We start from the raw sequence: 27,542 nt of genomic DNA, 5'->3' as shown, positions 1-27,542 counted from the left end.
ACCTTTCCTCAAACCTGAGCACCCCTGACCTGGCCCCCACAGAGATAGGTCCTAGGGCTGTCATAAATTAAATTTAGGACTTCCCTGGTGGCGCAGTGGTTAAGAATCCTGCCAATGCAGGGGACATGGGTTCGATCCCTGGTCTGGGAAGATCCCACATGCCGCGGGAGCAACTAAGCCCACGCGCCACAACTATTGAGCCTGCACTCTAGAGCCCACGAGCCACAACTACTGGGCCTGAGTGCCACAACTACTGAAGCCCGTGCACCTAGAGCCCATGCTCTGCAATAAGAGAAGCCACCGCAGTGAGAAGGCCACGCGCAGCAACAAAGACCTAACACAGCCAAAAATAAATAAATAAATTTTTAAAAATAAATAAATTAATTAAATTTATTTTCCAGAGAACATGGTCCTTGGTGTTTAATGGTAGATGGGGGGGAGGACATTTGGGACCTCAGGAACAGGGGATATGGGGCTGGGGTGCCAGTGCCAAGAGAAACCCTCACAGTGACTCCTCAGAGATTATCAATGTCAGCATCTCATGAAGGACCCCTCCCCCAACCACCAGTCCCCCTTTACTTCTTCTTCTTGCGGCCCCAGCACTGGCGGCCTGCCTTCTGCCCGCCTCTGTCCTCTCTTCTGCTCTGCCAGCTGGGCATGGGAGCCTCCAGCTCATTTGGGCGGCCCCCCCGGTCTGGAACGCTGCCCATAAGCACCTGAGAGGTGATTAGACTTGAGTTGCAGAGAAGAAAATATCTTGGACAAAGGGGCTAGAGAGCCAAGAGAACAGCATGAGGTTGAAAAAGGAAGGGCAGATGTTGGGACTTCCTTGGTGGTCCAGTGGTTAACACTCCTTACTCCCAATGCAGGCTAAATACGTAATCATTTGAACAGAGGGTAGTTTTGCTTTAAAAATGGTTAAAACCCAATACAACAGACAGGGTGAGTGGTGGGAGAGGATTCTAAGCCAAAGCAGGAGAGGTGGGCAGGGGCTCAGTAAATAGGTGGACTTTGTTCTGAAGGCACTGGGGAGCCATAGAAGGGTTTTGAGCTAGGGAGGGACATGGTCAGATGTTTGAGTTAGAAACATCCTTCTAACTGCCATGTGGAGGGGGCAGATTAGAAGTCGTGAGTCCAGAGGCCAGGAACCCAAGGAGAAGGCGAGAGCAGGAGCCCAGGCAGAAGAGGACAAGGTTTGTACAAGCAAAGGCTAAAAGGCCAGTTTGAAGGCCAAGGATGCTGGGGCCCTCCCCCATCCCCAGGTGTTCACCTTGTGGATAGCACAGCAGGTCCCTCGGCGGGCAGTCTTGCTGGTGGCTGGGACAAGCCGTGACAGGTCAGCTCGAGCAGCCAGGACGTGTGCAATGGAGACATCCGATTCTGGGGTCAGAGACTCTCGAATTGGGATCAGCACTGCCTTCATGGCCTCTCCTTGGGCCTAGTGGGTAGGGGTAGACATGGAGAACGTGCCCACGAGACCTCCCCAGATGGGATCTGTAATCTTTAAAGCATCTCTTCCCGACTCAGGGCCTCACTTCCCACATCTTTTTTCTTTTTTAATATTTCATTACGTTTTTTGTTTGCTTTATCGAAGTATAGTTGATTTACAATGTTGTGCGCGTCCCACATCTTTTAATAAGGAGTATTGCTCTAAATACACTCCCAGCTCAGACCAGGGAATTCTAGAATGCCCTGGGGGCCCTGAGATTCCAGACCCCAAAACCTCACAAGATTCTAAAATGTCCTGGGCCTTCGAACCAGCAAGAGGGTCATATCCCTGGCCCTCATGTCTCCTCCCTGCAGCTGCAGCCCTCACAACTGCTCCTGCCTAGGTCTTCTGCCCACACCTCTGCCCGATCACTCCAGTGGAAAGCAGATGTTGTGAGGTCCAGGCGCTTGAGGAGGAGGCAGCGGCGGCAGCAGTACTGATCTCGCAGGCTTTGGGACAGAGACTCCAATGCTTCCTGGGGAAAAAGGTCTCAGTCATGCCAGGGGTCCCCCTCACTCCCATCTCTGTTCACATACATACAGCCATACACAGCCTTACCCATCTGGGTGCATCCAGCGGGTAGCTGAGGAGGGGCTGCAGGGACCCTGCGGGCAGGGAAGGCAGCAGCTCCGCGATCTGATGAGAGAAGAAGGAGGCTGGGGTTGACTGGGCAGAAATCGGATAGACTCCTGCGTGGACCCCAGTTCCCCACGACCCTGAGGACCCCGGCCATAGAACCAAGAATGGCAGTCACAGTTCTAGGAAACATCCGTGGCTGTGCACTCCTCCCAGAGCCACTTTTGAAGAGGGGGCTGTCCCCCCTACGAGGAGGGTGAGGTGAGCCGGGTGCGGAGGGGACTCCAGCTCTCTACCTTGGCATGCAAGTCTCGAAGCAGCTGGCTGGCTGGGGTCCCCGGCATGGGTCTAGGCAGCCCCAGAGCTTGGAGAGTAAGGACCATTTCCTGGACCAGGCCAGATCCCTCCTCTGCCCCCTCCACACCGGACTGCTCAGGGCTGGGATCCAGACGGGACTGCAGGCGGAGGAGGCGAGCAGCCTGGACCTCTGAGCAGAGAAAGCCTAAAAGTAGGGAAAAGGAGCAGTGCAATCAATGAGGGCTGCCACCCCACCTACCGGGGTCAAAAAGTTCAAGTGGCTTCAAACCCTCCCGTCTCCTAGTTCCTCCCACCTAGAACCCTGCTTCTACCTCCAGAATAAGCCCCACTCACTTCGAGACCCAGCTCCCTCTGCAGATTTCAAACCCTGCCCACTTCGGAACCTCCTGTCCCGCTCCGCCTAACCCAACCCACGTGAGCTTCAAGACCCACCATCAAAATACTAACCCCGCCCATCGCAGAGCCCTTAGCCTAGCCCAGTGTTCGGACCCCACCCACCTCCGTCCGGCCCTCTCGCTCGTCTCAAATTCTGGCCGCGCCCCCTCGGGATCCTGGCTCCACCTCAACGTGCAGAGCCCGCCCCCCTCGAGGCTGTAGCCTCGCCCCCTTCCGCATCCCGGCCAGCCCCCGGCTCACGCAGCAGGCGCAGGCGCGCGCCGGACTCCCGCAGCGAGGCCGCGCAGTCCCCGCCGCAGAGCTCGCGGTCAGGGCAGTGCAACTCCCGCAACAGGCCGGCCAACTGTCGCAGGAATTCCTCCTCGGGAACAGGACCTGCCGGAGGCGGGAGATGTCAGGGCGTGGCGGCGCCACCCATGGCTCCAACACTCCCAGCCTCCCGCTACATGCGTACCGTCGCCGGCGCTCAGCGCCTCCGTGCCCTCCTCTCGCTGCCGCTCCAGGGCACCCAGAGTCGCCAGCTCCGCCGCCAGCCGCGCGCACAGAGCCCTGAAGTCTGGGCACGAGTTGCCCAGCGACGCCGCCCCCGGAAAACCCTCATACCTGCGGCGCGGCCGAGGCAGCGGGAGGGGGTGGGGGAGGTTAGTAGGAATTTCTGAGGGCAAACCTGCCCCTTCCTGCACCCCCAGCCACACCCCGCTCCCCTTACCCCAGCGCCAGCAGGTCCCGGGCCACCGCGGCCCACTCCCGCTCCTCCGCCTCCGCCCCCTCCATGAAAGTGTAGCCCCTTCGCCTGGCGCGCGCTCCCCCTGCCTGTCGGTGGGAAGCTCCGCCCCAGGAGTGGCGTGCGCACCCAGCCCCCGTAACTGACCAATAAGCCTCTTCATGCTAAGGGCCTTCGTCATTTCAATTGGTGCAGAAGGAGGCAGAACCCGCCCCCGGGCTCGCCTCCCTAGCCGAGCACTAGAGCGCCGCCCTTCGGGTAAGCAGTCAGGACACTGGAAAAACCCCTGGCTATGTAAATCCAAAGCGGGCGTTCTGGATCCCGGCTGTCGCGACAGACCAGCGGTGTCGCTACTGCTGCGACATAGAAGCAACTTCGGCTTCCTTTTCCTCAGCCTCCCTCAAATGCCCTCTGCTTTTAAAGCAACTTTGACCAAGTGTTGTCCTCCCAACTTCTCTCCAAGTCCAGAAACTCTTTCCCTCCTTTCCTACTTAGAGTTGGAATTCTGTCAGGGACCCAGGAATCCCAGCTACACACACACACACAAAACCGAGTTAGTCCGTTGGACCTTCACCCCTCTGCCCCCCTGAGCCTTGGAGAGAGGGAGCAGGTGCAATATACCATGGTGATTAAGAGATTGCACCCTAGGAGTGCAATCTTGTCTGCAGGCAAAGGTTAGGATCTGACTCCACCATTCACCACCATTGTGTTCCTGCCAAATTTCTTCACAACTGTGTAATGATGGTAACGCCTACATTTTACAGTTGTTTGTGAGGATTAGAGTCCTGTATGTAAGTGCTTAGCAGACATCTACGGGGTACTCAATTAAAAATGACTAACATATATTGAGCATTTCGTGTGTGCTACTGGGCTAAGTATCTTATCTCTATTTTATGGAAGAGAAAACTGTGATGCAGAGAGGATGAATCACAGAGTGAATGCATGGTGGTGCCAGGACTCCAAATTCAGATCTGATTCCAAAGTCTGTGCTTTTAACCACTTAACCTATTACTATTGTTATTACTGCTCTTGTTTTTGTAGCTGTTATTAAAATTATTGTTCCAGGTTTATTCTCTTCCCGACTCTATCCTGGTCTCCTGTAGTTTCTATAGTTCTACTGGGAGTGGGAGTGAACTGGGAGTAGAGCCTCAGGGAAGAAAAGGGCCAGAACCTGTTTCTCCAGGGCAGAGCCTACCCTTAATCTGGTTCCTCCATAGTCCTGCATACCCCAGGGCTGGGTACTCAGGGGGCATTTGTTGACCTTAATAAAATACTAAAAATTGATCAGGCCAAAGCCTTGGAGTCATAACCTTGACTCTACTCTTTATAGTGTACTCCATATCTAAATTGGTGAACTTGACCATCAAAACAGATCCAGTATCTTGCCCACTTCTCCCCACCTCCACTGCTCTCACCCTCGTCCTGTGCACCACTGTCTCCCCTGGACCATCCCAGCAGCCTCCACCCTGTCTCCATGCCCCGTCCTCCCCGTATCTGTCCCCCACAGGCAGCCAATGGGAACCTATGAATACCTGAGTCAGGTTACATCCCTCCCATGCTTGGAGCCTTCCTGTAGCTCCACCTCACTCCGGGTGAGCAGAAAAGTCCATGCGGTAGCTTGCAAGGCCCCACAGATTCTCCCTGTCACCTTTCAGCCTTCATCTCCTATGCACCCTCCTCCTTGCTTCCCCCCCTCCAGCTCCCTTGATGTCCCTCAGACTTACCAGGCATGCTCCTCGCTCAGGGCCTCGCACAACTGTCCCCTTTACCTGGAGTGCTCTTCCTGCAGACATCCACAAGACTCCCTCACCTCCTTCAGGGCTTTATTCAAATGCCAGCTCCTTAGTGGGGACTCCCTGACCACCCCGGCTACAGCTGCCTGTATCCTCCATCTCCACTTTATTTTTTCTTTATAGTATGTATCATTTCTAACATGTTGTCTCCTTCACTATAAGGCTCATAAGTTCCTTGTGGGAAAGGATTTTGTCTGTTCTGGCCTCGTGGCTTGAGGGATCTTAGTTTCCCAACCAGGGATTGAAACTACACCCTTGGCAGTGAAAGCAATGTGAAGTCCTAACCACTGGACCGCCAGGGAATTCCCCAATTTTTGTCTGTTCTGTTCACTGCTTTATCCCCAGCACCTAGGGTGTCTAATAAAAAGGGTGTCCAATAAATGTAGAGTGACTGGAGGTATAAAATTCAGCTGGAGGGTCTGCTTGGGACTAAAGGATGGGAAGGGGAAAGGAGGATTTGGGTAGGGGACTGGTCTGGTGGTTCAGGAAGGTGAATGGATGGGGTGCATCAATGCAAATAAAGAACACAGGCTGAGACTTTGTCACAGACATTTCTTGGAGCCGATATCTCATGCCCCTCCCCCGATGACAAGGCTGGGTCTTCGGCCCGCATCATCCCCCACTACTTCAGCCTGCCCTGATAACAACATTGAGGTCACAGACTGGCTTAGAATCAAGATCAGGAAGATAAATGTCGGGGTGCCTCCCCCAAGTATGGGGGCCAAGCATCCAATCTGAGGGGCAAGCAGCTGGGAAATTGGGCCTGGGGGCTCCAGGGTCTGAGGTTTTCCTGGCTCCCAGGGTCATCCCTCCATGCACCCCTGATTTAGGGGTGATGAAGAGTAATCATGGATCAGAGGTGGGTATCAGCAGGGAGCAGGACTGGGAGACCTGGGAGAGGCGGTGCTGGGAGGTGGGAGCCAGGGAACCGTCCCCCAGCCCCCCACTTCATCCGCAGATCCCGCAGCACCTTACAGCACTCTGGTCCCCCGTCCCACCCCTCCCCAAAACGAGGTAGGTTAAGAATGGAGCTTCCCCCCGCCCACCACGGAAGGGAGGAGACCGAGGCACAGAGAGGGGGATGGGGACCCAGGCTGCCCCAGCCCCCAGTCCCTCCGCCCTCAGCTCTGGTGGGTCTGACAGTGATGAGAGCTGGGCAGAGTGGGGATGGGAGGGACACCCCCCTTTTCTCTCACCCATCCCAGGGTCTGCTTGAGAGAGCTGAATCTCACAGGTTCTGGATGTAATAAATAGTTAATAATTTAAAGGAAGTGACAGGAGGATCCATCCCTCTGGCCCCCTTGACCTATCCCTTGAACCCCCACAAGGCTATCCAAGTCTGGGTAATGAGGAAAGGTAAGTGACATTTCAAGGTGCTCGGGACCAGATGCAGGTCCCAAGCCCGTACAACATTGAGATTGTGTTGCTCCAAGACTGTGATTCCCCCCCCATGCAGGAGGCCATCAGATCTGTGGTACACTAGAAGTCCCATTCCACTCAGGGGAAAGAGACCTTGGAATCCCCCTTCCCCAGAAGAGGACTCTCAATAGGCCATGAACCAGGCTTTCAAACTTTCCGAAACAACCCCCAACTCTGAAATGGAAGAGAAGGAGTTAACAGAGGGGCAGATCATAAAAGGCTTGGACTAGGGCTAGGACTCAAAGTTGGGCTTGGAAGAGAGTCTGCAAGGCTGGTGTGTGTGTGTGTGGCCTTTGTGCCAGTAGAGCCCTATCTAGTTGCCTTTGTGCAATGCACACCTTCCTCTGAGGGCACAGCATGGCCAGCCCCACTCACCACCTTGGCTGTGTGCCTTTGCTTCATGAACAGCCTGCACAATCATCTACAGCAATGCTGGGTCCTAGAGATGGGAGCAGGGGTGCTCTTGGGTGGTCCTGGAATCCAGGAACATTATGGGCTCAAAATGTTTTTTTCCCCTTAGGGTAAAGGGGTAGTTCTGTGGGATACTGAGAGCTTGGGCTGGAGCCCTTGGGACTAGAATTCCAGTGTCTGGGAACTTGGGGTTTCAGGGGCATATGGATGGCAGGATTCAACGGGCAGCAGGTCTCAGGAGATGCATAAGCTGGGCCTGGGAAATATCAGGCTAGAGAGGTTTGAGTCCAAAGAAATCTGGGATCTGAAGGTGCTAGGGCCCCGGGGAGCCTCAGATCTGTCTCTGGTATGGAGGGACCAAGGTCTTGGGTCAGGGACAATCCCAATATTGTGTAGGCTTGAGTCCTGAATTTGGGGGTCAATGGCACCTTGGGGTCTTGGACCTAGTGCTCCTAAAGCACCTTGGGGTCACTCAGGGGCAAGGGGTCAGAGGTTTGAGTTGCCATGAACATCCCATCTTGTGGGAGCTGGGCTCCCAGCCTTTAGTGGATTGGGGAATCTGTGGGTACGAAGAAGCCGAAGATTCCAGGACATTCTGGGGCTTCAAATGCAAGTCCAAGGAGGATTGGAAGAGGCCTATCTGAGGGGCTGGGACCAATGTCTTGGGCCCTGAGGTGTTGGTTGCCTCCAGTCTTACATCTGCGGGACTAGGCACCTCAGAGTCCTATATATGAAATCGAAAGCTCCTGGGAACACAGGCTTGGTGTTGGTGGTCTACAGACTTCTTTGATCCCTGGCTCACAGAGCATCTTGGAGTCTTAATTCTGGATGTTGGGCAGTGTGCGTGTGGGGAAGGGGGCTCTTAGATGGGTCTCCCAAGTCATTTGGGTCAGAGAACATCCGTTTGAGCACATCCAAGGACTCAGAGTATCTTAAGAGGATTCGGTATCTAAGAAGTCCTGGAGCCACAAGAACATCTCAGATACAGGTGCTCCGAGTTTTAGATGAGCATTCAGGAACGATTTGGGGGTGATTCTGGGTCTTAGGGTCTCAAGATCTGGGAGTAATTGTGTACAGGCAGGGTCAGGTACCGGCAACTCCTAATTCTGGGGCTGTAATTTGAGGGTTCATGGTGCCAGGCATGACTGAGTCTAGATTGGTAATTTGAACAGGGAGTCAGGATTCAGAGCCTGAGTCTCAGGGATCCGTGTGCTCCCCTGCCTGCCTGAGGTGAAGAGTCTGGGCATCCCTGGAATCTCCTCAGTCTAGGCCAGAGCGGGGCGGAGTGGGGATGGAGAATGGGGACTCCAGAACTCAGGATGCCTAGGACCTCTTGGACAGACATCCCAATGAAGCTGGTTCTGGGGTCTCTCAGTCCTACATTTGGGGTCCAGGTTCCAGGTCTGGGGTCTCTCAATCCAAACTCAAGCTCCAAGTTCCGGGTGTGCCTAGGTTTGGGTTTGGGGTCCGAACGGAGTCCGGGGTCCTGGACCCTCAATTTTGGGTCCTCGGTCCGGCTACCGGACCCACCAGGCCGTCCTCACCGCGCCGCCTCCTCGTGGCGACCCCCGCAGCCTGCGCAGCCGCATCGCGCTGCGACCCAGTGGCATGCGCGCAGGGGCGCGTAGCAGCAGAGGCAGGGCACGGCGAGGGAGAGCGCAGCCAGCGCGGCCCAGCGCGCGGCGGGGCGCGGGTGGCCCGGCTCGCAGGCGCACGGGTCCGAGAAGTCGCCCTCGGCATCCGACAGGCAGTGGTAGAGCAAGCTCTCGGCGCACCACAGGCAGCTGAGACGGCGCACCAGACGGCGACCCGGGTCCGGGGCCTCGGCGCAGCGGCCGCCACGCCCGTCGGCGCGACGGCGGAAGAGCGCGCGGCAGTGCACGCAGCGCGCCGCCTCCTCCGCCTCCGGGGAGGCCTTGGCAGGCGCAGGGGCCGGGCCGGGGCCCGGGGGTGGGCGAGCCGGGGGCGCTGGAGGCGCAGCCTCGGTGAGAGGGGCGGGCAGGGCTGTGGGGGGCCCCAGGGCTGCGCCCCTCAACGCGCCGGTCTTGGCGAAGCGCACGACGCAGGTGGATAGGGCGAGGGGTGCGGGTGGCCCAGCTCGCCGGTAATCCTCATAGCCACGGCCGCCCCAGCCCAGCCCCCCTGTCCCGGCCAGGGGCTCTGAAGGCTCCGGAATCCCCGTGAACGGTAGGAGCGGAGGGTAGCTCTGCGGGACCAAGACACAGGAGAAGAAGTTAGCGGGGTCTGTGATGCCCCACATCCCACCACAATCCATCCCGGCCTTAGAAGACCCGAAAATCCACAGACCCAGACACAGGCCTCATTCATCCTAGGATCCTGCCCTGGGATCCTGACTGCCTGGGTCCGGTACTCAGATTTCTAAGTCCTCAGCCCACTCCCCTCCCAGGGACAGAGGACATCTAGGGACCGACAGAAGACTCCAGGCACCAAACCCACACCTTAAGGACCCAGTGGTCCAGGCTCTCAGTCCTGCCCTCTCTCAAGATCCGGGATCCCAGTACCCAGCCCCCTCTATTCTCAGATTCAGGACTCCTGGACCCCAGCCGTCTCCTCCTTCAGGACGCAGGAGTCTGGTCCCCAGGTCCCTTTTACCCCTTGGATACTGAGCCCCACCCCTCGTGAATTAAGCACTAAAGGACTCCTTCCACGAGTACCACCAACTTCCTAATATAGTCATTGTCCGAGTCGTCCCCTAAACCTCTGTGGAATTCAGAACTTTCCAATCTCCAAGAGCGCAGGAGACGCAGGAAGCCCTCACCCAACCTTGCGAGGAACCCAGGCCTAAGCTCCCCCGCCATAAGTCAGGTCAGCTATCCCTTAGAATCTGTTTGTGGTTTCTTGCCCCTCTGCGGCCTCAGTTCCCGCCCACTTTCGGGACCCCAGCGCCCGGCCTTATTTCACCGGGGGTCGGAGGTCGCACCTGAGCTGACGAGCGGCGGCGCTGGGGGGGCGTGGCCGGCCCGAAGCCAGAAGCTGACTCCACGGTGACGATGGGGGCCGCCGCTGCGGTGGGAGGCGTCTCCTGGTGGCTGTGACTGGAGGAGGAGTCGCTGTCCACGTGGGACTGGGGGAGATTGGCGGCCTCAGAGCCGGGACCCCTGGCACAGCCGATGCCCTTACATAGACCCCCTCCCATTGTGAGCGAGGGCTCTGCGGCCAGACAGGCCTGGGTTCAAGCCCCGGCTCTGCCACTGACTGGTTGTGTGACCTCCGGCAAGTGAGCTCAGCTCTTTGAGCCTCAGTTTCCTCTTCTGTAAAATGGGGATCATAATATTGTCTATTCATAACGATGTGGTTAGGACCCACTGTAAAGGGCATAAACATGCCTGAAGTACAGGAAGAGCTGGAAATGGTTATTATTATTTGACTTTCTCTTCTTATCTGCTCAGCTCACCAACCTACAGAACATCAAATCATCCTCCCTTCTCAGAAGCCCTCTCCCTTGGCTGTCAGCTGCCTTCCTGCCTCCTTCCCACCACCACACCTTTACTGGGGCAGTTCCACCCACCTGGAATGTGTTCCTTCCCATCCAAACCAAGCTCTGTCCTTTACGAGCTTCTCAGACCCTTGGTTTCCTTTCTGTAACTTAGGAATAATTCCCACCTCATCCGATTACTATCTTCAATAAACATTCATTGAGCACCCACGACATGCCAGGCTCACAAAGGCCATTGGGAGGGTGTGAGATGGAGCATGGAGAGCACAGCACCTTTCCTGAGTAAGTGCTCAATAAGTGGGACCTGTGTGACTTTGTAGACCCACCTGCATCTCCCATTACCCTGGGAATCCCCCTTTTCTGCCCAGGGAACCAGTTTTGTTCCTCCAAGTGTTCTCGAGCAACCCCCACTGTACCCCAGCAAGTGCCAAATCGAATCCGACATTCTGTGCATTTATTCATTCAATCAATTTATTCAACACATATTTACTGAACACTTACTGTCTACCAGGCACTGTTTTAAGCATTGAAGATGCAGCAAGAAAGCAACAAAAGATCCTTGCCCTCCTGGAGCTGACATGCTAGCATGAGAGATGGACAGTAAAGTCATTGATAAGAAAACTGTCTATTGGGAGAGGAAATAAGAAAAATATCTTAGAAGATGGGGATAAAGAGTAGGATAAGGAGCATTGGGAGATTTTAAACAGGTTACTCAGGGAGGGCCTCACTAAGGTGATATGTGTACAAAGCCCTGAAGGAAATAAGGGAATAAGCCATGTGGAAATTTGGGGAAGAGTGTTCTAAGACAGAGGACCAGCGAGTGCAAAGGCGCTGAGACAGGAATGTGCCGGCCCTTTTGGAGTACCAGTAGGAGGCCAGTGTGGCTGGAGCCAAGTGAGCATGAGGGAGAGTAATAGGAGGCCAGATTGTGTGGGATCTTATGTGCCACTGTGAGGACTTTGTCCTTTACCACGAGTGAGATGGAGCCTGGGTAGGGTTGTAAGTGGGAGATATCCATGATTTGACTTAGATGTCAGTCGGGTCCCTCTGGCTGTGTGTGGGGAAAGGAGATGGTGGGGAGGGGGCAGTTGATGATGAGCAGTTGATGAGATGGTCCAGTGGGGAGATGAGGTTGAACAGTAACCAGGTTGGAGGCACATTCCGATCATTTTGAAAGTGGAACCAGGGAATTCCCTGGAGGTCCAGTGGTTAGGACTCAGCGCTTTCACTGCCAGGGCCTGGGTTCAACCCCCAGTCCGGGAACTAAGATCCCACATGCCATGCGGTGCAGCCAAATTAAAAAAAAAAAGTGGAGCCAATATTTGCTGACAGATTAGATGAGGGGCATAAAAGAGGAGAGGAGGCAAGGATGACTCCAAGGTTTGTACCCCTGAGAAGGATGGATTTCCCATTAATTTGTTGACCCATTTACTTTTAAGATTTATTAATTTTTATAGTGTACCTTAAATTTTTTTCTGCCTTTCCACACTAGAATAGAAGCTCCTCGAGGAAAGGGACTTTGTTTTGTTCACTGATGTATCCCCAGTGCTTAAAACACTTCTTATTCAAGGTGTTCAATAAATACCCTTGAATGAACGTATAAATCAAGATAGAACAGAAAAACTAGAATAACTGGGATCCAAGTTGACACTATTGTTTGGGCCCAAATTCGTGTCCCCAGCACGTGGCATGGCGCTGGATACACAGTAGGTGCTCAAGAATGTTTGTAGCATAGAAAGAAACCCCTGCCCTCCCAGCAGAGCTGCATCCTGGAGACTCACCGTCAGAGGGCAGGGAGTGTCTGCGGTATCCTGGGAAGGGGAGGAGGAAGAGGAGGAGGAGGAGGAGGGGGTGAGCGAGCCTGGGGCAGGGAGAAAGGCAGAGAGTGAGTTCCCTGGGCCCAGCTTCTCCCACCCCTCCACCCCAGCTCCCCCCCCCCCACCAATGCCCACCACCTGTGCCACTCACCTCGACCCAGTGCAGCCAGCGCTGCCAGCAGGCTCTTCTGGAACTCATCAGCCTCTGCCGGACTCTGAAACGTCAGCCCAAACTTGCAGTCACCCAGGCTCCAGTGATGGAAGATGGGGTTCACCTTGTTGTAAACCAAGCCTGGCCGCAGGGTACACTCCAAGGTGGTCTGAGGGGGGCAGGAAGGGGCCAGGTCAGATACCCCCTTCCAGCCATGCCTGTGACTTCCCCAGACTCTATACCAGAGCATCCCACAAACCTCATTTCTCAATCCTAGGTGTACCCCTGAACCCTGATCAACACCCCAATACCACTCCCCAACTTTACTGAGCACACCTCTTATACTCCAATATTTCCCCCAAACCCCTTGATCCCTACATTTTCCTAACCATCCCCCGCCCCATATCTCAATAGGAATCCCAAATTTTATTGAATGCTTCAAAAAATGAGTCAACCTCTTTCTGATAGCCAATATCCCCCATTTGACTCAATCATACTCCCCAAATTTTACTGAACATCTCAAAATGTTATTGTTAATCCCCTTCTGATGCCCCAATAAGCTCCCCAAATATTATCCCCAAATTCTTAACAAACTCCCACAGATTTCCCCTCAGATGCTGGTCAACACCCTAGAAGTTCCCTCATCTTCTTGCCCAACACCACTATATTCTTTCACACCATTTCAAACCCCCCTACATTGTTCCTTCCGATCCTTGCTCTGAAATTCAACCCTTACCCCAAGCCTTTTCAAACGATCCAAACCTTTCTACTACATCCCCAGCTGAAACGTCAACATTCTCTTTCCATTTCAGGCCAGACAGCCCAGAACATTCCTGCTGAACCCACATGAGGATTGTAAACCCTATTGGACACTTCCAGACGGTCGCCCCACCAAATGCCTCCATATACTTAGGCAGACAGGGGCCAGTGGTGTAAAATCCTCGTGGTGAGGATCTCTGAGCAAGATGGAGCCACGGGGAGGGTTCTGAGCCGAGGAGGGATGTGATCTGAGTCAGGTGTTAGCCCAGCCCCTTTTGAACAGACTGAGGTTGGGGGAGGGAGCAGGAGCAGGGCAAGGAGACCAGTGCAGAGGCTGCTGTGACAGTCCAGCAGGCAATGGCAGCGGACAGGACCTGCTTAATACCCCAAATAGTCCCGAAACTCCCCACTCTCAGACAGAGGACAGATGTACTTCCAACTCCATCCCACACCCCTGTGCTGGGAGATGACCTGACCTCACCTCTACATCCCCAGTCCCATTCCCCTACATCCCCACACCCGCACCCTACCCCCACGCCCCAGGGTGGCTCACTTTCTGGTCCCGGAGGCGCTCCCCGTGGATGACGTAGTGCCCCTGGCGGGCCCCCCCCTCGGGCCTGGCCCCTCGGACCCGACATACGCTCACCTGGCTGAGGCCCCCGCCCCCCACAGGCAGCCAGCCCCCACTGGAGTCATCTCGGGCCATCACCACGGCTCGGACCCGAACCATGTACCTGGAGGAGGTGGGGGGACAGGGACAACAGGGTCAGTGAGCGTCAATCCTGCTCTCCTATTCAGTGTTCCCCCAACCCTCATCTCTGCTCTTCATCCCTCACAGCTGGATCTACTGCACCCTTAGCCACCCATACTCACCTTACCTTCCACACCCACCTCCTCCCCTAGGCCCACTGTCTCCCCATACCCGTCACCTCTCTTATGCCCACCTTCTTCCAGCATGGCTTCTTTCTTCCTCTTGCCATCTCTTTTCTCCCATGCCTACCTTCTTCTCCATATCTACCTTTTTTCTCCATACCCACCTTTCCTCCCTTTCCCCATCTTTCCCATCCTCACCCCCATAGCTTTGCTCTTCCACTTCCCTTCCTCCTCCTGCTCATCCCCTATCAACCCTGTCTCCTTCTCCTCCCTCAGCACGTACCCACAGCCCCACCCATCGTCCCCCTCACAGCTGGGTGCCTGCGCATATGTATTTTCTTAGAGCCCATCAACTCAGCTCCAGTCCCCCCTACACTGCCTCCGCACCCTGTCGCCCAGGCCACTGGCTGGGTGAGAAACCCAGGCTCTCTTCCCCCCCACCCCTTCCCGGATTTATGAATGAGACCGGATGCAAAGCTCACTGAGTCACCCAGCAACGGGAGATGGGCAGGGAGCAGGGAGAGAACCAGAAATGGCCAGAGACAGGCCGAAAGGGAGATGGAGGCAGAGGAAGCCAGAAACGGGCGACCGAGACACATCCAGAGAGCATTTCATTCACAAAAATCAAGCCTGCTCCCTCAGGCCCCTGCCGAGGAAAGGCAAGGGGCAGAGATTGCGGGGGGTGGGGGCGGGGGGAATTGATCCCTCCTCCTCTCCTTCCCCGCCCCAGCATCCTTCAGAACCATCTTACCCCGCCCCCCAGCTCAAGGGACTTAGCCCTCCGCCCAGTAATTGGGATCAGCGTCCATCCCCTCACTACCGCTGAGCGCAGGGACCTTGGCGCCCCAGCCTTAGGGACCCCAGCGACGAGGTCTAGCCCCTTCCCCCACCTGCAGGCTGCCGGGTTTCCCCAGCCCTTGGGGAGGGGAAGGGGCGGCCGCAGCGCCCCCAGCCCCCTTTTCTCAATGGGATGGGATTTTGTGAATGAGCAGTCACGTGACGCTGCTTCCTTTGTCCGCCCGCCTCCCCCGACAACAGGTGAAGCAGAGAAAGAGGGCAGGGGTCCCCCCCGCACCAGGGCCTACTGAGATGGGACGCCGGGATTTCTGGATGCCCTACGCTCCCCACACATCTGTTTCCCGGGGGGAGTGGTCCCCTGAGTTCCCCAATGGTGAGGGTCCAGTACGGAAATTTATGAATGGGGCGTCCTCCGAGGAAGTCCAGGCCCCCCAAATGGACACTGGTACCCCAAATGGCTGCCGCGCAGTTTGGGGGCCCCCACCCCCTTGTCCTTCCAGCCAGGGTCTGGGGGGCGCCCCGGTGGGCAGGAGGCGCAGCGCGGTGCCGTCTGCCCCCTCACCGTGACAGGCGGTCTGTCAGCCCCCGCCCCCTCGCCCCCCTCTGCACCTGCCTGGGAGGCTCCGGCCGGGCTCCGAGCGGTGGCGACGTGGCCTCCTCCTCCTCCTCCTCCTCCTCCTCCTCCTGTTCGCTCCGGCTCCCTCGCTGGCTCCGGCGGCGCTAGAGACGGGCACCGGGAGCCGGGGCGAGGGGGGAGGGAGGGGGAACCTGAAAGATGGGTGGGGGGGAGGGGGCGGCTTGGGGGAGGGGTAAGCGCGAGGCAGGCGCACTTGCCCGCTGGGTCCTAGAGCCCGGCACTGGCTCCAGCGAACAGCCCCCCAGCCCGCATTTTCTCAGGATCCAGAGAGGATCCCCTACTTTCCCACCCATCCGCGCCATTGGTCCCTGAGGATATGGGGAAGGGGTCCGGGACGGAGCCTGGTCTCAAGGTTCTAAAGAGGCGAGGGTCTACGTTTTGGGTTCTAAATGGGAGGGGCTGGGTGCCTGGCTAGGTTAGAAAAGGGGTGGGGCAAGAAGGGAGCATTTGCAAGGAGGCGGGGTCGGAGGACCTGGGGGAAGGAGAGGGGGAAGGAGAGGGTGAGGACGCCGAAGGCGCGGACAAGCGCGTGCGTCAAGAAAGGGGCGGGTCCACGGAGGAAGGGCCTTCTGGGCGGGCCCGAGGAAGGAGAGGGTCCAGGGAAGAGAGGTTGCCAAGTCCTAAGAGGGCGGAGCTTATAAGTAAATTGTCTTTAGGGGCTGGACGACGGAGAGCTCCAAAAGGGAGGAGCTACGTAGCAGTGTTTGTAATGGGCGGGGCTTCGGGAGAGAGACTAACGGAGAGGGGCGGGGCATTATAAAGGGGAGGGGCTTAAAACGTTCTATAGGGGTGGGGCCTAGGACTACAAGGCTTGGGGGCGGGGAAGAAGACTCCCGAGTATTTCAAAGGGAGAACCAGGTTCGTAAGGGGCCGTGCCCAAGCTGGTTCAAGGAGGGCGGGGCCTCGAGCCCGGGGGCGTGGCCTAGACCTCGGGGTCCGCCCTCGCAGTCTCGCCCACTTGCCTTCACCCGCACCCCCGTTCTTTTCGGTTATTTTCTGCTACGGCCGTTCCCCGCCCTGCCCTGGGCCCAGGGGGCCGCGGTCTGAACTTTGGTCAGCTGGAGGAGTCGGTGAGTGGGATCCTCTGAGCGAAGGAGTAGCCAGGACGGAGCTTGGGTAAAGGGGTGGGGCCTGAGTGTGAGGCCTGCAGCTAGACCAGGAGCGGGAAAAGAAATTTAGGACTAAAGCCTGGGAAGAGGGCAGGACCAAATGATCAACACAGAGAGAGAGATCTGAGGGTTAGAGGTGGTGACTGAGCGGTTAGCCTGACAAGAATACCGGGAATTTGTTAAGCGGAGGCGGGGCCAGACCTGGGGCGGGGTGTGTTGAGAAGGCCAGATTCCCTGACAATCGGGGCAGGACCAGAGGGCGGGGGCGGGGCCTGGGCCTCTGGCGCCTAGAGTCCGGGGAGAAAAGCTTGAACTCTTTGTAGGTCTTATAGGCTACAGAGCACAACCATCATGAGTGATGTGGCCTGAGTGACTGACAGGAAAGCGGGCAAGACCTGTGTCTTGGAGCTTAGAGACCTGAGACGTGGTCAAAGTGTAGGGATGTGATATGAGGGACCAGCCAGGGAGACAGGGACCCAACCTTAGTACACTAGGAGGATGGAGGACTAAGTATCTGAACAGCAACTGTATGAGGCCACGGGGAAGAAGATGTGAACATCAAGAGTCACGGAACAGGAATGCGGGGAGAGACTAGTGCCTGAGTGGATCTTGGAGGACAAGGGCGGGGCCGGTGCTGACGGATAGGACCAAGTACAGCCAGCCTCGTGGAGACTCCACAGCCCTGGCAGATTGACTGGCGGAAGTTTTTCTGACCACAGTCCCCGACCTCCGTCAGAAATGGGGAACGTGCAGTCGGAGCCGTCCGCGGGCGGGGGCTCCCGAAAAGAGCAGGCCTCGGACCGGTCCTCCAACTCCCGCCGGACATCACTTGTGGAGCCCGAGGGGACCCCCTCCTCCCCGGCCATGCGCCTGGCTCGCGGGCTGGGCGTCTGGTTCCCTGGCAGCTCCGCGCCCCCGGGACTCCTGGTACCCCCGGAGCCCCAGGCCTCACCCTCACCCCTGCCCCTGACCTTAGAACTGCCCTCGCCAGTGACGCCCCCTTCAGAGGAGGCGACTGCGGCCGCGGTCTCCACACCACCCCCGCCCCCCGTGGGGACCCTGCTGCCCGCGCCGTCTAAGTGGCGAAAACCCACGGGCACTCCGGTGCCCCGGATCCGCGGTCTGCTGGAGGCGAGCCATCGCGGCCAGGGCGACCCTCCCAACCTCCGCCCGCTGCCGCCGCCGCCCCGGCAACTAACCGGAGAGGACCCCGACCCTGTCCCGAGGGCCCCATCCCCGACTCCGCCGCCCTTGGAGCCGCGGAAGCCGCCACTACGGACACCTTCCGACCCGCAGCCCCCGGAACGCAGAAGCACTCCTGCTCTGGCCACATCCGCCGCAACCCCTACAGAAAGCCAGGCCAGGCACGGTAGCGAGGGCCAGACGGCCGGCGGAGCCCGCAGAGGGGCACCTCCCCAAGCAGGCGAGGGCGAAATGGCCCGGCCTGTGGCCTCCGAGCCCGGCCTGAGCCTGTTGTGTAAAGTCACCTTCAAGTCGGGGCCCCAGCTGTGCCCTGCGGCGGCGTCGAGTTCCTTAGTGGCCAAAGCCTCTCTCGGGGGCGGCGGCGGAGGAGGACTCTTCGCCGCCGCCTCGGGCGCCATCTCCTACGCTGAGGTCCTGAAGCAGGGACCTCTGGCTCCTGGGGCCTCTCGCCCCTCGGGAGAGGTCCCTCGGGGAACTCAGGAAGCAGAGGGCGGTGATGGAGACGGCGAGGGGTGTTCTGGACCACCCTCGGCGCCTGCGTCCCACGGCCGGATCCTTACTCCTCCATCCTACACCACCTTCCCAGGCTCGAAGCCCAAATTTGACTGGGTGAGCCCCCCTGATGGCCCTGAACGCCACTTTCGCTTCAGTGGAGCTGGCGGAGGCGTCGGGGCGCCCCGACGGCGCGCAGTCGCGCTCTCAGGGCCCAGGGGCTCCCCGCCGCCTCCACCAGGGCAGATGCATCCAGCTCCCGGGCCCCGGAGGCCCGCACCCGCCTTGCTGGCGCCGCCTGTGTTCATCTTCCCAGCGCCCACCAATGGCGAGACTGTGCGCCCCGGGCCTCCCAGCCCGCAGGAGTTGCTGCCGCCGCCGCCCGCGCCGCCGCCGCCGCCCGCGCCACCACCCACGCCGCCTCCCGCGCCGCAGCCGCCCGTGCTCCAGCCAACGCCGCTGCCCGTGGCGCTCCCGCCCACACCAAGCCCTGGCCACTTGGAGTCGGCCGTGGCTCCCGCTCCGGCTCCCGCTCTGCCCCTCGCCTTGGCCGCTGACCAGGCCCCAGGCCCGGCCCCACCCCCGGCTCCAGCTCCCACCGTGGCTGAGCCATCGCCACCTGCGCCCGCGCCCGTCAAGGTCCGCACGCGCCGGAACAAGGGTCCCCGCGCAGCCCGGGCTGCTCCGCGTGAGAATGGCGCGCCTGGAGGTGGTCCTCGCGAATGTACTGCGACTACTGTGACTGACAGCGGTGGTGGAGGGGGTGGTGGCAGCGGGGCTCCTCCAGCGGGGACGGTTAACTCGGGCGCCACGCGCCACTGGCCACCCTTCCAGGTGCTTAACTCTTGTCCCTTCAAGTGTTACTGCCGCCACCAGCCACGCCATCGCCGCCTGCCACGCAACGTGTCTGCCTGGTGAGGGGAGGTCGAGGAATAGGGAGGGGAGGCATACCCTTCCAAGTCCTGAACCCGACTTTCCTGAGTGCCCCATTTCAACCCTTTGGCGTCCTGACCCCAGCTGACCCTAGACCCTCCCCTTGGCTGCATCTCAAACCCAGCTGAGCTCCAACCCTTCAGAACCAAGAGGAGCCTTGGTATCATGCTGATTCCTGACAGAGAACACCTTGGCCCCGCTCCTTAGTATCCAGACCTCCTACGTGACCCTTGGCCCTCTTATTACTCTCTGGAGCCATCAGGGAGGGAAAACTGGTCCCAGCTGGCCTGACCCTATTCACTGCCTTGACCCTGTCCCTGATGACATCAAGAAGGACCACATCCCAGGCTCTTCAGGGATGGGATGGGAGATGATGGTCTTCTGGAACCAAACGGGTATAAATGCAGGCCTCCAAAGGAAGCCCCAGGCCTAGCCCCCCAGACTCCTTACCCCTCCAGCCTTTGGCACCTTCTCCCGACTGACCCAAGACTTTGACCGCCAGAGGGCACTGATATCCCAGTCCTTGTGGTGCAGAGGTTACTCCTGATTCCGCAGATTCAGGGGAGACACTGCATCCTCCAGTTACCTCTCCTTCACCCCTAAATCTCAGGATCTGGTCATCAGGGTCTGTCTGACCCTGGCTCCTGAGGAACCTGAATAACTGGGAGACCCTCTGCCCTGGTACCTCTGGGGCTCAGCTGGGACCTGAAAGGGGAGTTGGGAGAACTACTATCACCAACCCTCAGCCCCCTTTCCTACTAAGTTTAAGTGGATACAGCCCTGCCCTAAACTACCTTTGGGATATTCAGACATGGTCCCTTATACAGATGGAGAAAGTGGAGCCTAGAAGGGGTAAGGGCCTGGCCACATAGCCAGGTCCTGAAGATTCTACCCTCTCCCTAGGCTGAGCACACCCACCAACCACCTGAGTGAGCCACCCTGGGTCACCACCATCAAGTTGGCCGGCTCCCTGGTAGCTGGGCTGGAGCACTACGACTTGCAGGCTACCCATTCCAACTGAGTGCAGTCTGCTCAACGCCCTCTGCCTTCCTCTCCTTGACAATAAAATAACCATCCAGATGCCTAGATGCCTAGATGTCTGTCAGTCACTGGCTAAGGGTTGAAGGGGTGGGGCGGGGCAGAGGTCTCCATGAAAGCACCACATCCTGGCAACAGGAGGCTGGACCCAGACTAGCAATAAGGGAGGTTCCATTCATCCAGCACGTGGACTGATGCACCCAGGGGTGAGATGTTCTCATTCCCCTTAATACCATCAGCCCCGTTTCCAAGCCGATCTGGTGCCAAGCGCAGGGGTTCAGTGCAAATCACTCTGGAAAGCAGGAATGATCATTCCCTTTCTGCAGCTGAGGAAACCGACTCTAGGAGACTTTCTTGAAAATCCCACAAACCACAAATGGCTCAGCCAGATTTGGACTCTGCCTTAAACACCTTCTTGAGAACTTCAAGGCAGGAAACAGGCTGGGAGGTGCAGGAGGTCATAAGTCACAGCACTGGCTCAGAAGAGTGGGAACCAAGGCAAGCCCATGCCAGGGCCCATGCCTTTTGTTCCACAGAGGTCCATTTAGCACGTCATTTTAAAAAACTGGTTTAATTCATTGCAAACATTTTTCAAAATCAGGACACTTCGCCCCCTTCACTGAAACACTCTGGTACGTTGGTCTGGCCTTTCTGTGTGTCCACAGCTGCCTGCAACAGTCCTTCTACCCGGGGCCTGTGCTCTCCCCGCTGTGCCACTGGGCCCCCACAGTGGACATCTGTGTTTGAGACCTTGAGCAATGGCCACTGGACAGAGGCTGACCCAGGGTTATCTCAGACCTCCTAGGGCCCCCAAACCTCCAAGTTCTTCAGAGATAAGAACTTACGTCCCTACCATTCCACTCGGGGAGACAAGGGCCTAAGAGAGAAAATGTCAATCCACCTTTATTGGGGGAAACCCTGCACTGCAACTGCCTTAAATAATGCAAGCTCTGCTCCACCCGTGTCTGGTGGGCTCAGACGATCATCTCCAGCTGCCGGGCATACTCGATGACCTGTTTGGCCAGCTCCGTGGAGGGGATGGTGGTATCTTCCGGCTTCTGCTGCTGGCTGGCAAAGCTGTAGTAGTTGTTGAGGCCCAGGACCCACCCTCGCTGCAAGAAGGGAGATGAGATGGGTCGGTGATCACACAGGCACCCTCCCCTTACCCATGTGGGCCCTGGCTCGCTTTCCTCACCAACCCTACTCTACCCTGCACAACCCTAGGCAAGTAACTTCACCTCTCTGTGCCTCAGTTTCTCCATGTTTGAGATGGGGACCCTAATCACACACTTTTCTGGGTCTGCTGTGAGGATTCAGTGAATCAAAAGTGCTGAGAATAGTGTTTGGACCAGAGTAAACGATCACTAAGTATCAGCTGTCACAATCGCTCAAGTTCAGTTTCACCTCTTCCAGTCTGATCTTGACCCTCCTCAGTCACCAGGGCTATTGCACCCCATGCATCAGCATCTCCAGGGGCACTGCTCCCACACAAATACCCCAGACCAAATGAAGCAAAGTCTTGTGGGGAAAAGCTGCAACCTCCAAGGAATTCTGATAAGCCCAGCAACCAACATATGCTAAGCCTCCACCTGCACCTGGTGCCAGGTGCTGGGCTAAGCTCATCCCACATATTAAACTCTAGCTCCTTTCTACACGTAGGGAAACTGAAGTTCGGAGAAGTTCGGCAACTTGCCTGAGGTCACACAACTGGATTGAAACCTGGGCAGTCTTGCTCCAGTGTCCCTCCAGGCCACCCCACCCTGCTGTTAGTGAGTGCACCCCTTGGCTTGCTGGCCCCGTGGTCCCTTGCCCTCCACCCCAGCCACCTTCTTGGCGTAGTCTGTCATCTTTTTGGGTGTGTTGAAGAAGAGGATCCGGGTGGCCTCAGTGAAGAGGATTTTTTCATAGGCCTTCTCGATGCACCCAGCAATCTCATCCCTGGGGGAAGACGAGATTCTCATTACTGAGCACAGACAACTCTCCAGGCCCTGTCCTCTCAGGCCGGACCCTTCAGTTCAGCACTGATGGCTGGAATGTGTTACCTGCCCTGTTCAACCAATCAAGGCTCAGGGGAGAGTAGCTTGACTAGAGTTGCAAAGCTAGGGCCACAGTAGGGTCCACACTCAGATCTCTGGGACTCCTGGGCCCACACTCTGAGATGAAGCCATATGACTCGTGGAGCACTTCCATGAGAAGCAGCAGGGTCTCTGTCTGCTGAGTGCTGTCTGGGTGCCAAGTCCGTACTCAGGGTCTGATGTCCACAAGCACACACATACACAGCCCATAGTGAGATGAGGGCTCTTACCCCCATCTCACGACCAGTTCCAGTTCACAGAAAAGGAGACCTGATGTGCCCAGCTTCCCCAGATCACAAGTGGCCAGAATGGGATTTAAACACAGAGCTGTCTGACTCCAGAGTCCAGGCTCTTTCTAAACTCCACACGACCCTGGCCCCCCACACACCTGATAGTGTCAAGCAAGATGTCGATGAAGAAGGTATAGCTCTCAGCAGGGATGTTGCCTTTGGCCAGGAACACCTTGTTGTAGCTGCCCTCCATCAGGTACTGTAGAGGACAGGGGTGAGGAAGAAGAGAGGGTGAGGAAGAGGCAGCACAGGGGCCTACCCGCTGAGGCCTCACCATACTCCCAGTGCCTCCATAATCCACACTCTACTAGAACACTCTCTGCCATACAATCACCCATTCCCCATGCAGACTGGGTCCTACTCTTCCCGGAAGCCCTCCCTCGTTTTCACACACACACACACACACACACACACACACACACACACTCTCCAAGCCTGCCCTTGGTTAGTATCTAATTATCTATTTTCCAGGAGGGAGACAGAGCTGGAGCCACCCCAAGCTCATTCCTCCACATCTTTGCCCCAGCTGTGCTGCCCCTGCCATAAATGCCCTCTATCCCATCCTCTCCCCACAGCGAAATCCTCCCATGAAACCTCAGCTCTAAGAACTACTTCTTAACCTTAGGCACTACAGCTCTTCCTTGACTCTGCTCACCTTGTTCCAGAAACCGTCCTCTTTGCTGCCCCTCAAACACACCAGGCATGTTTCTGCCTTGGGACCCTTGGACTGGCTGTTCCCTCTACCTGGACCATTTTCCCCCCAGATGACCACGTGGTTGGGTTCTTCACCCCTTTCAAGTCTTTCTCAAGTTTCATCTTTTCAGCAAGGCATTTCCTGACCACCTGCCCCTGCCCCTCCACCCTCCTTCCTGCTTTATTTTTCTCTACAGCATTTCACATCTGACAGACCATATACAGGTTATTTAATCTTTTTGTTTATTATCCACTTCCTCACCTGAATGTCATCCTCACAAAATCAGAGGTTCTAACTGTTTTGTTCACTGTAGAGTCTGAAAACCAACCACAGTGCCTGGTACAGGGCTGGGGCTCAATAGCTGTTGGACAAATGAGTCCATAGGCTGAAAGATGGGTGAACCCTCTCATTTGGGAGGAAGCCCTCCCGAATGTCTGTCCCTGTACCACTCCCTTTAGCCAGGCCCTCCCCTCCCCCTTCCTCAGCCTCACTTGCTCGAGGGACACCGGATGCTTGATGTATACATTGGTCTGGATGTCCTTGGCAGGCAGACGCTCCAACTCTGTGTGGAACTCAGCCACCCGGTTCTGGGACAGCAGGAAGAGGAGGTTGAGGCCCAAGAGCTGGTGCATGTAGGCTGACTCCGGGAGCTGCTCCCTGTGGACCAGGGTGGGACACCAAGGTAAGGAGGGCTTAGGTACCGACCAAGCGCCCCACTCCAGGCTTCAGGGAACCTGACGACTGCCTGATGCTCTCTCCTTGGAGGGGTATCGGGTCCTGGGTTTTCAGATGAAACTGAGGCCCAAAGAGACATGAAGAAGTCACAATCATATGGGCCCTAGAAAGTGACCTCACACCAGTAAAGTGACTTAGCCTCAGTTTCCGCAACTGTAAAATGGGTATCACCACAGTACCCATCTGACAGAGGTGGGTTAAATAAATAAGGGTTAAGTTATTAAATGATTTAATCCAGGTAGTGATTAGAACAGTATCTGGTCCAAATAAATACTATATAAGTGTTAACTATGATTATGATATTAAGAATCATCACCTTCACTTTTGGGGGGAAACTGAGGATTAGTGAAGTAAAGTCATTTGCCCAAGACCATATAATCAGGAAGTGGCAAAATTAGTTTCAAACTCGGGTTTGTCTGGCTTCTGATGTCAAATTCTTAATCATTAGTCCATGCAAGCCCCATTCAGTCATGAAGCCATTCAGTTTCATATTCAACACACAGCCAGTGAGTCCCTGCTCTGGGCCCGGCTCCATGCTAGGCAGTGCTGGGACACAGCAGTGACTAAGACCCTTCTGCTTATAGAAGACTCACAGTCCAGTGGGAGAGACAGGGCTGGGATGGGGGGAGACACAGACAGACGGGTCAGGGCTGATACAGCATTGGAGGCCACAGGAAAGAGCTTGGTCTGAAACCTGAGGGCTATGGGGAGCCAGGACAGGTTCTAAGCAGATAATAAACATGGTCAAATTTTAGTGTCACAAAGAACCTACTGGCTGCCATGGAGGGATGAATCTGAGGGGACAAGGCTGGGGCCAAGGCAGGTAAAAGGGGATAGTGGCTACATTGGGGAGTGGAAATTTAGAGTGGGAATGTGAAGGGGGAGACAGACTGGAGCGCAACAGAGACTGGATGGTATAATCCCAGACCCAGGACCTCCAGGCCAACCCCTAACCCTGAGGCTTCTGGCGACACAGCTATGCAAAGGGGTAATTCCCAAGTGAAGGAAGATGTCTCAAGTGGCTAGAGCAACAAGGATAAAAAGCTGTCATGTGACACCCCCCCCCACACACACACGCAAACCAAATTAGGGACAGGGCCCGTCCTCACTTGTAATCGAAGTAATAGCATTTGAGCTGGGCCATGTACCGCTCGAAGGAGGGGATGTCCTTGCGTAGGATACTCCACTGGGCCCCGATCTCCAGGATGTCACCTGTACGTAACAGGGGAAGCTCTCAGGAGGTGACTGTGCTCTGACCCTGACCACCACTGCTGCCATTCCTGCCATGACCACAGCCCATAACCACCACCCACCCCGCCCCCACCAACCCCAGTGACACTCACGGGCCAGAATGAGCTGCTGTTTGGTCAGTTTGGTCCCTGTGGTTGGCAGGAAGTTGAGCTCCAACAGAACCAGCTGATGAGGAGAGCAGGGGAAGGAAGGAAAGAAGATGGGACTTCAAGTACAGGTTACTTACCTTCTTCTAGGTCTTGGTTTTCCCTCCTAGAAAATGGAGCTAATCATCATCCCAGACTCATTAGGTTGTTATGAGTATTAAAGGAGTCAGTCCTCATAAAGCCCTCAGATCAGGGCCTGGGCACATGATGAGGGCTCATTTAGGATGACCTCATATTACAAGTATTAATAGATCCACTGGGGAAACAGGAAGGCCACTCCATGCCTGACCCAATGGAATCAAGGGGTGGGGAGACACTAGCACCTTCAATTCTTTGGCAATCTTTTCCCATACTTTGGTGGGCTGGGCCCAGCTACCCCCCTCCATCTACAGCAGGGAAGAAAGGGTGCTAACCTCTTCTCATAGTCCAGCCCACACACCATCCCTTATCAGATACACCCCCTCAGCAACTTGGTCCAGCCCACTGTATTTGTACTCTCTCCCAAACACACTTGGCCTGAAGCAACCCGAGCCCCATTCTGGTCCTCTACTATAAGAATATTTTTCCTAAGTTCAGTCTTGCCCTCACAACTTGGCTGGGCCCCTCTCCCCATAGACGCATCCCTAAGCCCAAGATTTCTCAGACCCTAACTTGACCTGGTCCTAACCACGAACCCCATCATCTCAGCCTCCTTCTTCCATCACCCTGTCCAGTCCTCATTCCCCACTTGGTGTCGTCCAGAACCCTCCATCAGAAAAACTCTTGACAGCCCCGTCCTGCCACTCCAGCCAGCTAGGTCTCCAAGCACCAAAATTTTAACTTCTCACTCGTCTGTGCCAGAAACACTCTTTACGTCAGCCCCCACCGTGGGGCCGCACTTGGTCCATTCCAGACCCCTCTCACGTCTTCATTCTTCCAAGCCCGCACTTTGGCTGTTCCGAATCCTTCACCCTATTGGATCGCCCAGCCCGTCCTAGTCGTGTCGGCGCTGCGGCCTCCCCCTGGGTCTGCACCCCTCGAAGCACCCCCAGCCGATCCCTACCTTGAGACGGCCGAGCTCTTCCCCGCACTTGCTAAGATTGGGGCTTTTACGGTTCCATTCGCCCTTGAGTTGCTCGTACATGCCGGCCGCGGCCTGCAGGACTGCGCCCGAGGCCGCCGCAGGCCCCGAGCTCGAGGCTCCCGCCACCCCGTTCACCGCCGCGGCCGCCATCTTCCGTGATGCGGCAAACCGCCCGCCCGATTTACGGCAGCGACGCCTACATCGCCTCGCCCGGCGGAAGTGGGGCCGAGAGGTGGAGCCCAAAGCCGGAGGCGGGGCTGCGACTGTCTGCCTCCGCCTGCCGGGGTTAGCGTTCAGTCGCTCTCGGGGAGGTGCCCTCGGAGCCCGGCTTTTAAGAAACATGTTAGTCGGAGCTCCGCCTCTGCTGTCACTCAAGATGGCGACCGGAAGTCGCCGCCTGCCCTAACTGAAAATGGCAGCGGTCGCAACGCCTCTCCGCCTCCCGTAGCCAATATGGCCGCCCTAGCTTCAGCCTGGGCTTTCGAGATGCTACGTTTCTGTCTTGGAGATTACACCTGCGTGGCAGCTTTTCTAAACCAAGAGGTGGCGGTGGTGGAGCCATTTGGATAGCTGTGTTATTCTTCCCATGTTACAGACAGGCTTTGAGAGGCTGGGTAAACCTCCAAGAGACTAACGGCTGAGATTTGACCCTAGGTCTTTCTCTCTAGTCTCTCAGTGCATCCTTCCACACTTTCTCCGAGCTTGTACGAATACGCACAAACTTTACAAAAATCATCCAGTCTTAATGACTTTAAATGCCACCATATATGCAGAGGATTCCCAATTTTTTTTATCCCTACCCCCGATTCTTCCATTTATATCACACCCGCCTATTTAACATCTCCACTTTTTCTCAATTCTCTTGTCTCCATCATTTAGAATGTCAGCTCCATGA

General features: G+C 56.6%; 4 protein-coding genes across 4 annotated transcripts; 1 reads left to right on the top strand and 3 right to left on the bottom strand.

Moving 5' to 3' along the window:
- Positions 1-376: 376 nt before the first annotated feature.
- Positions 377-3,602, bottom strand: FAM98C (family with sequence similarity 98 member C). The gene is made up of 8 exons (XM_061173136.1): positions 3,489-3,602; positions 3,234-3,382; positions 3,020-3,154; positions 2,362-2,567; positions 2,048-2,125; positions 1,848-1,964; positions 1,271-1,438; positions 377-716 (listed from the first exon to the last, which is right to left on the bottom strand). Exons 1-8 carry the CDS (start codon positions 3,551-3,553, stop codon positions 576-578), a joined length of 1,059 nt encoding a protein of 352 aa, XP_061029119.1. The 5' UTR covers positions 3,554-3,602; the 3' UTR covers positions 377-575.
- A 2,753-nt stretch (positions 3,603-6,355) lies between these two features.
- SPRED3 (sprouty related EVH1 domain containing 3) lies at positions 6,356-15,687 on the bottom strand. The gene is made up of 6 exons (XM_061173102.1): positions 15,591-15,687; positions 13,864-14,044; positions 12,552-12,720; positions 12,365-12,444; positions 10,068-10,211; positions 6,356-9,332 (listed from the first exon to the last, which is right to left on the bottom strand). The coding sequence occupies exons 2-6, from the start codon at positions 14,038-14,040 to the stop codon at positions 8,667-8,669; spliced, it is 1,236 nt and encodes a 411-aa protein (XP_061029085.1). The 5' UTR covers positions 14,041-14,044; positions 15,591-15,687; the 3' UTR covers positions 6,356-8,666.
- A 1,295-nt stretch (positions 15,688-16,982) lies between these two features.
- Positions 16,983-20,376, top strand: GGN (gametogenetin). Its single transcript, XM_061173137.1, has 2 exons — positions 16,983-19,336; positions 20,259-20,376. The coding sequence occupies exons 1-2, from the start codon at positions 17,466-17,468 to the stop codon at positions 20,374-20,376; spliced, it is 1,989 nt and encodes a 662-aa protein (XP_061029120.1). The 5' UTR covers positions 16,983-17,465.
- An 895-nt stretch (positions 20,377-21,271) lies between these two features.
- PSMD8 (proteasome 26S subunit, non-ATPase 8) lies at positions 21,272-27,004 on the bottom strand. The gene is made up of 7 exons (XM_061172676.1): positions 26,627-27,004; positions 25,531-25,603; positions 25,297-25,399; positions 23,944-24,109; positions 22,857-22,957; positions 22,220-22,331; positions 21,272-21,505 (listed from the first exon to the last, which is right to left on the bottom strand). The coding sequence occupies exons 1-7, from the start codon at positions 26,987-26,989 to the stop codon at positions 21,368-21,370; spliced, it is 1,056 nt and encodes a 351-aa protein (XP_061028659.1). The 5' UTR covers positions 26,990-27,004; the 3' UTR covers positions 21,272-21,367.
- Between the last annotated feature and the right edge of the window lie 538 nt (positions 27,005-27,542).

This window comes from Eubalaena glacialis, chromosome 18 (assembly GCF_028564815.1).
Source record: "Eubalaena glacialis isolate mEubGla1 chromosome 18, mEubGla1.1.hap2.+ XY, whole genome shotgun sequence".
Classification (NCBI taxonomy): Eukaryota; Metazoa; Chordata; class Mammalia; order Artiodactyla; family Balaenidae; genus Eubalaena; species Eubalaena glacialis.
Note: the sequence above shows the minus strand (reverse complement) of the source record. Positions and strands in the feature narration are given on the sequence as shown.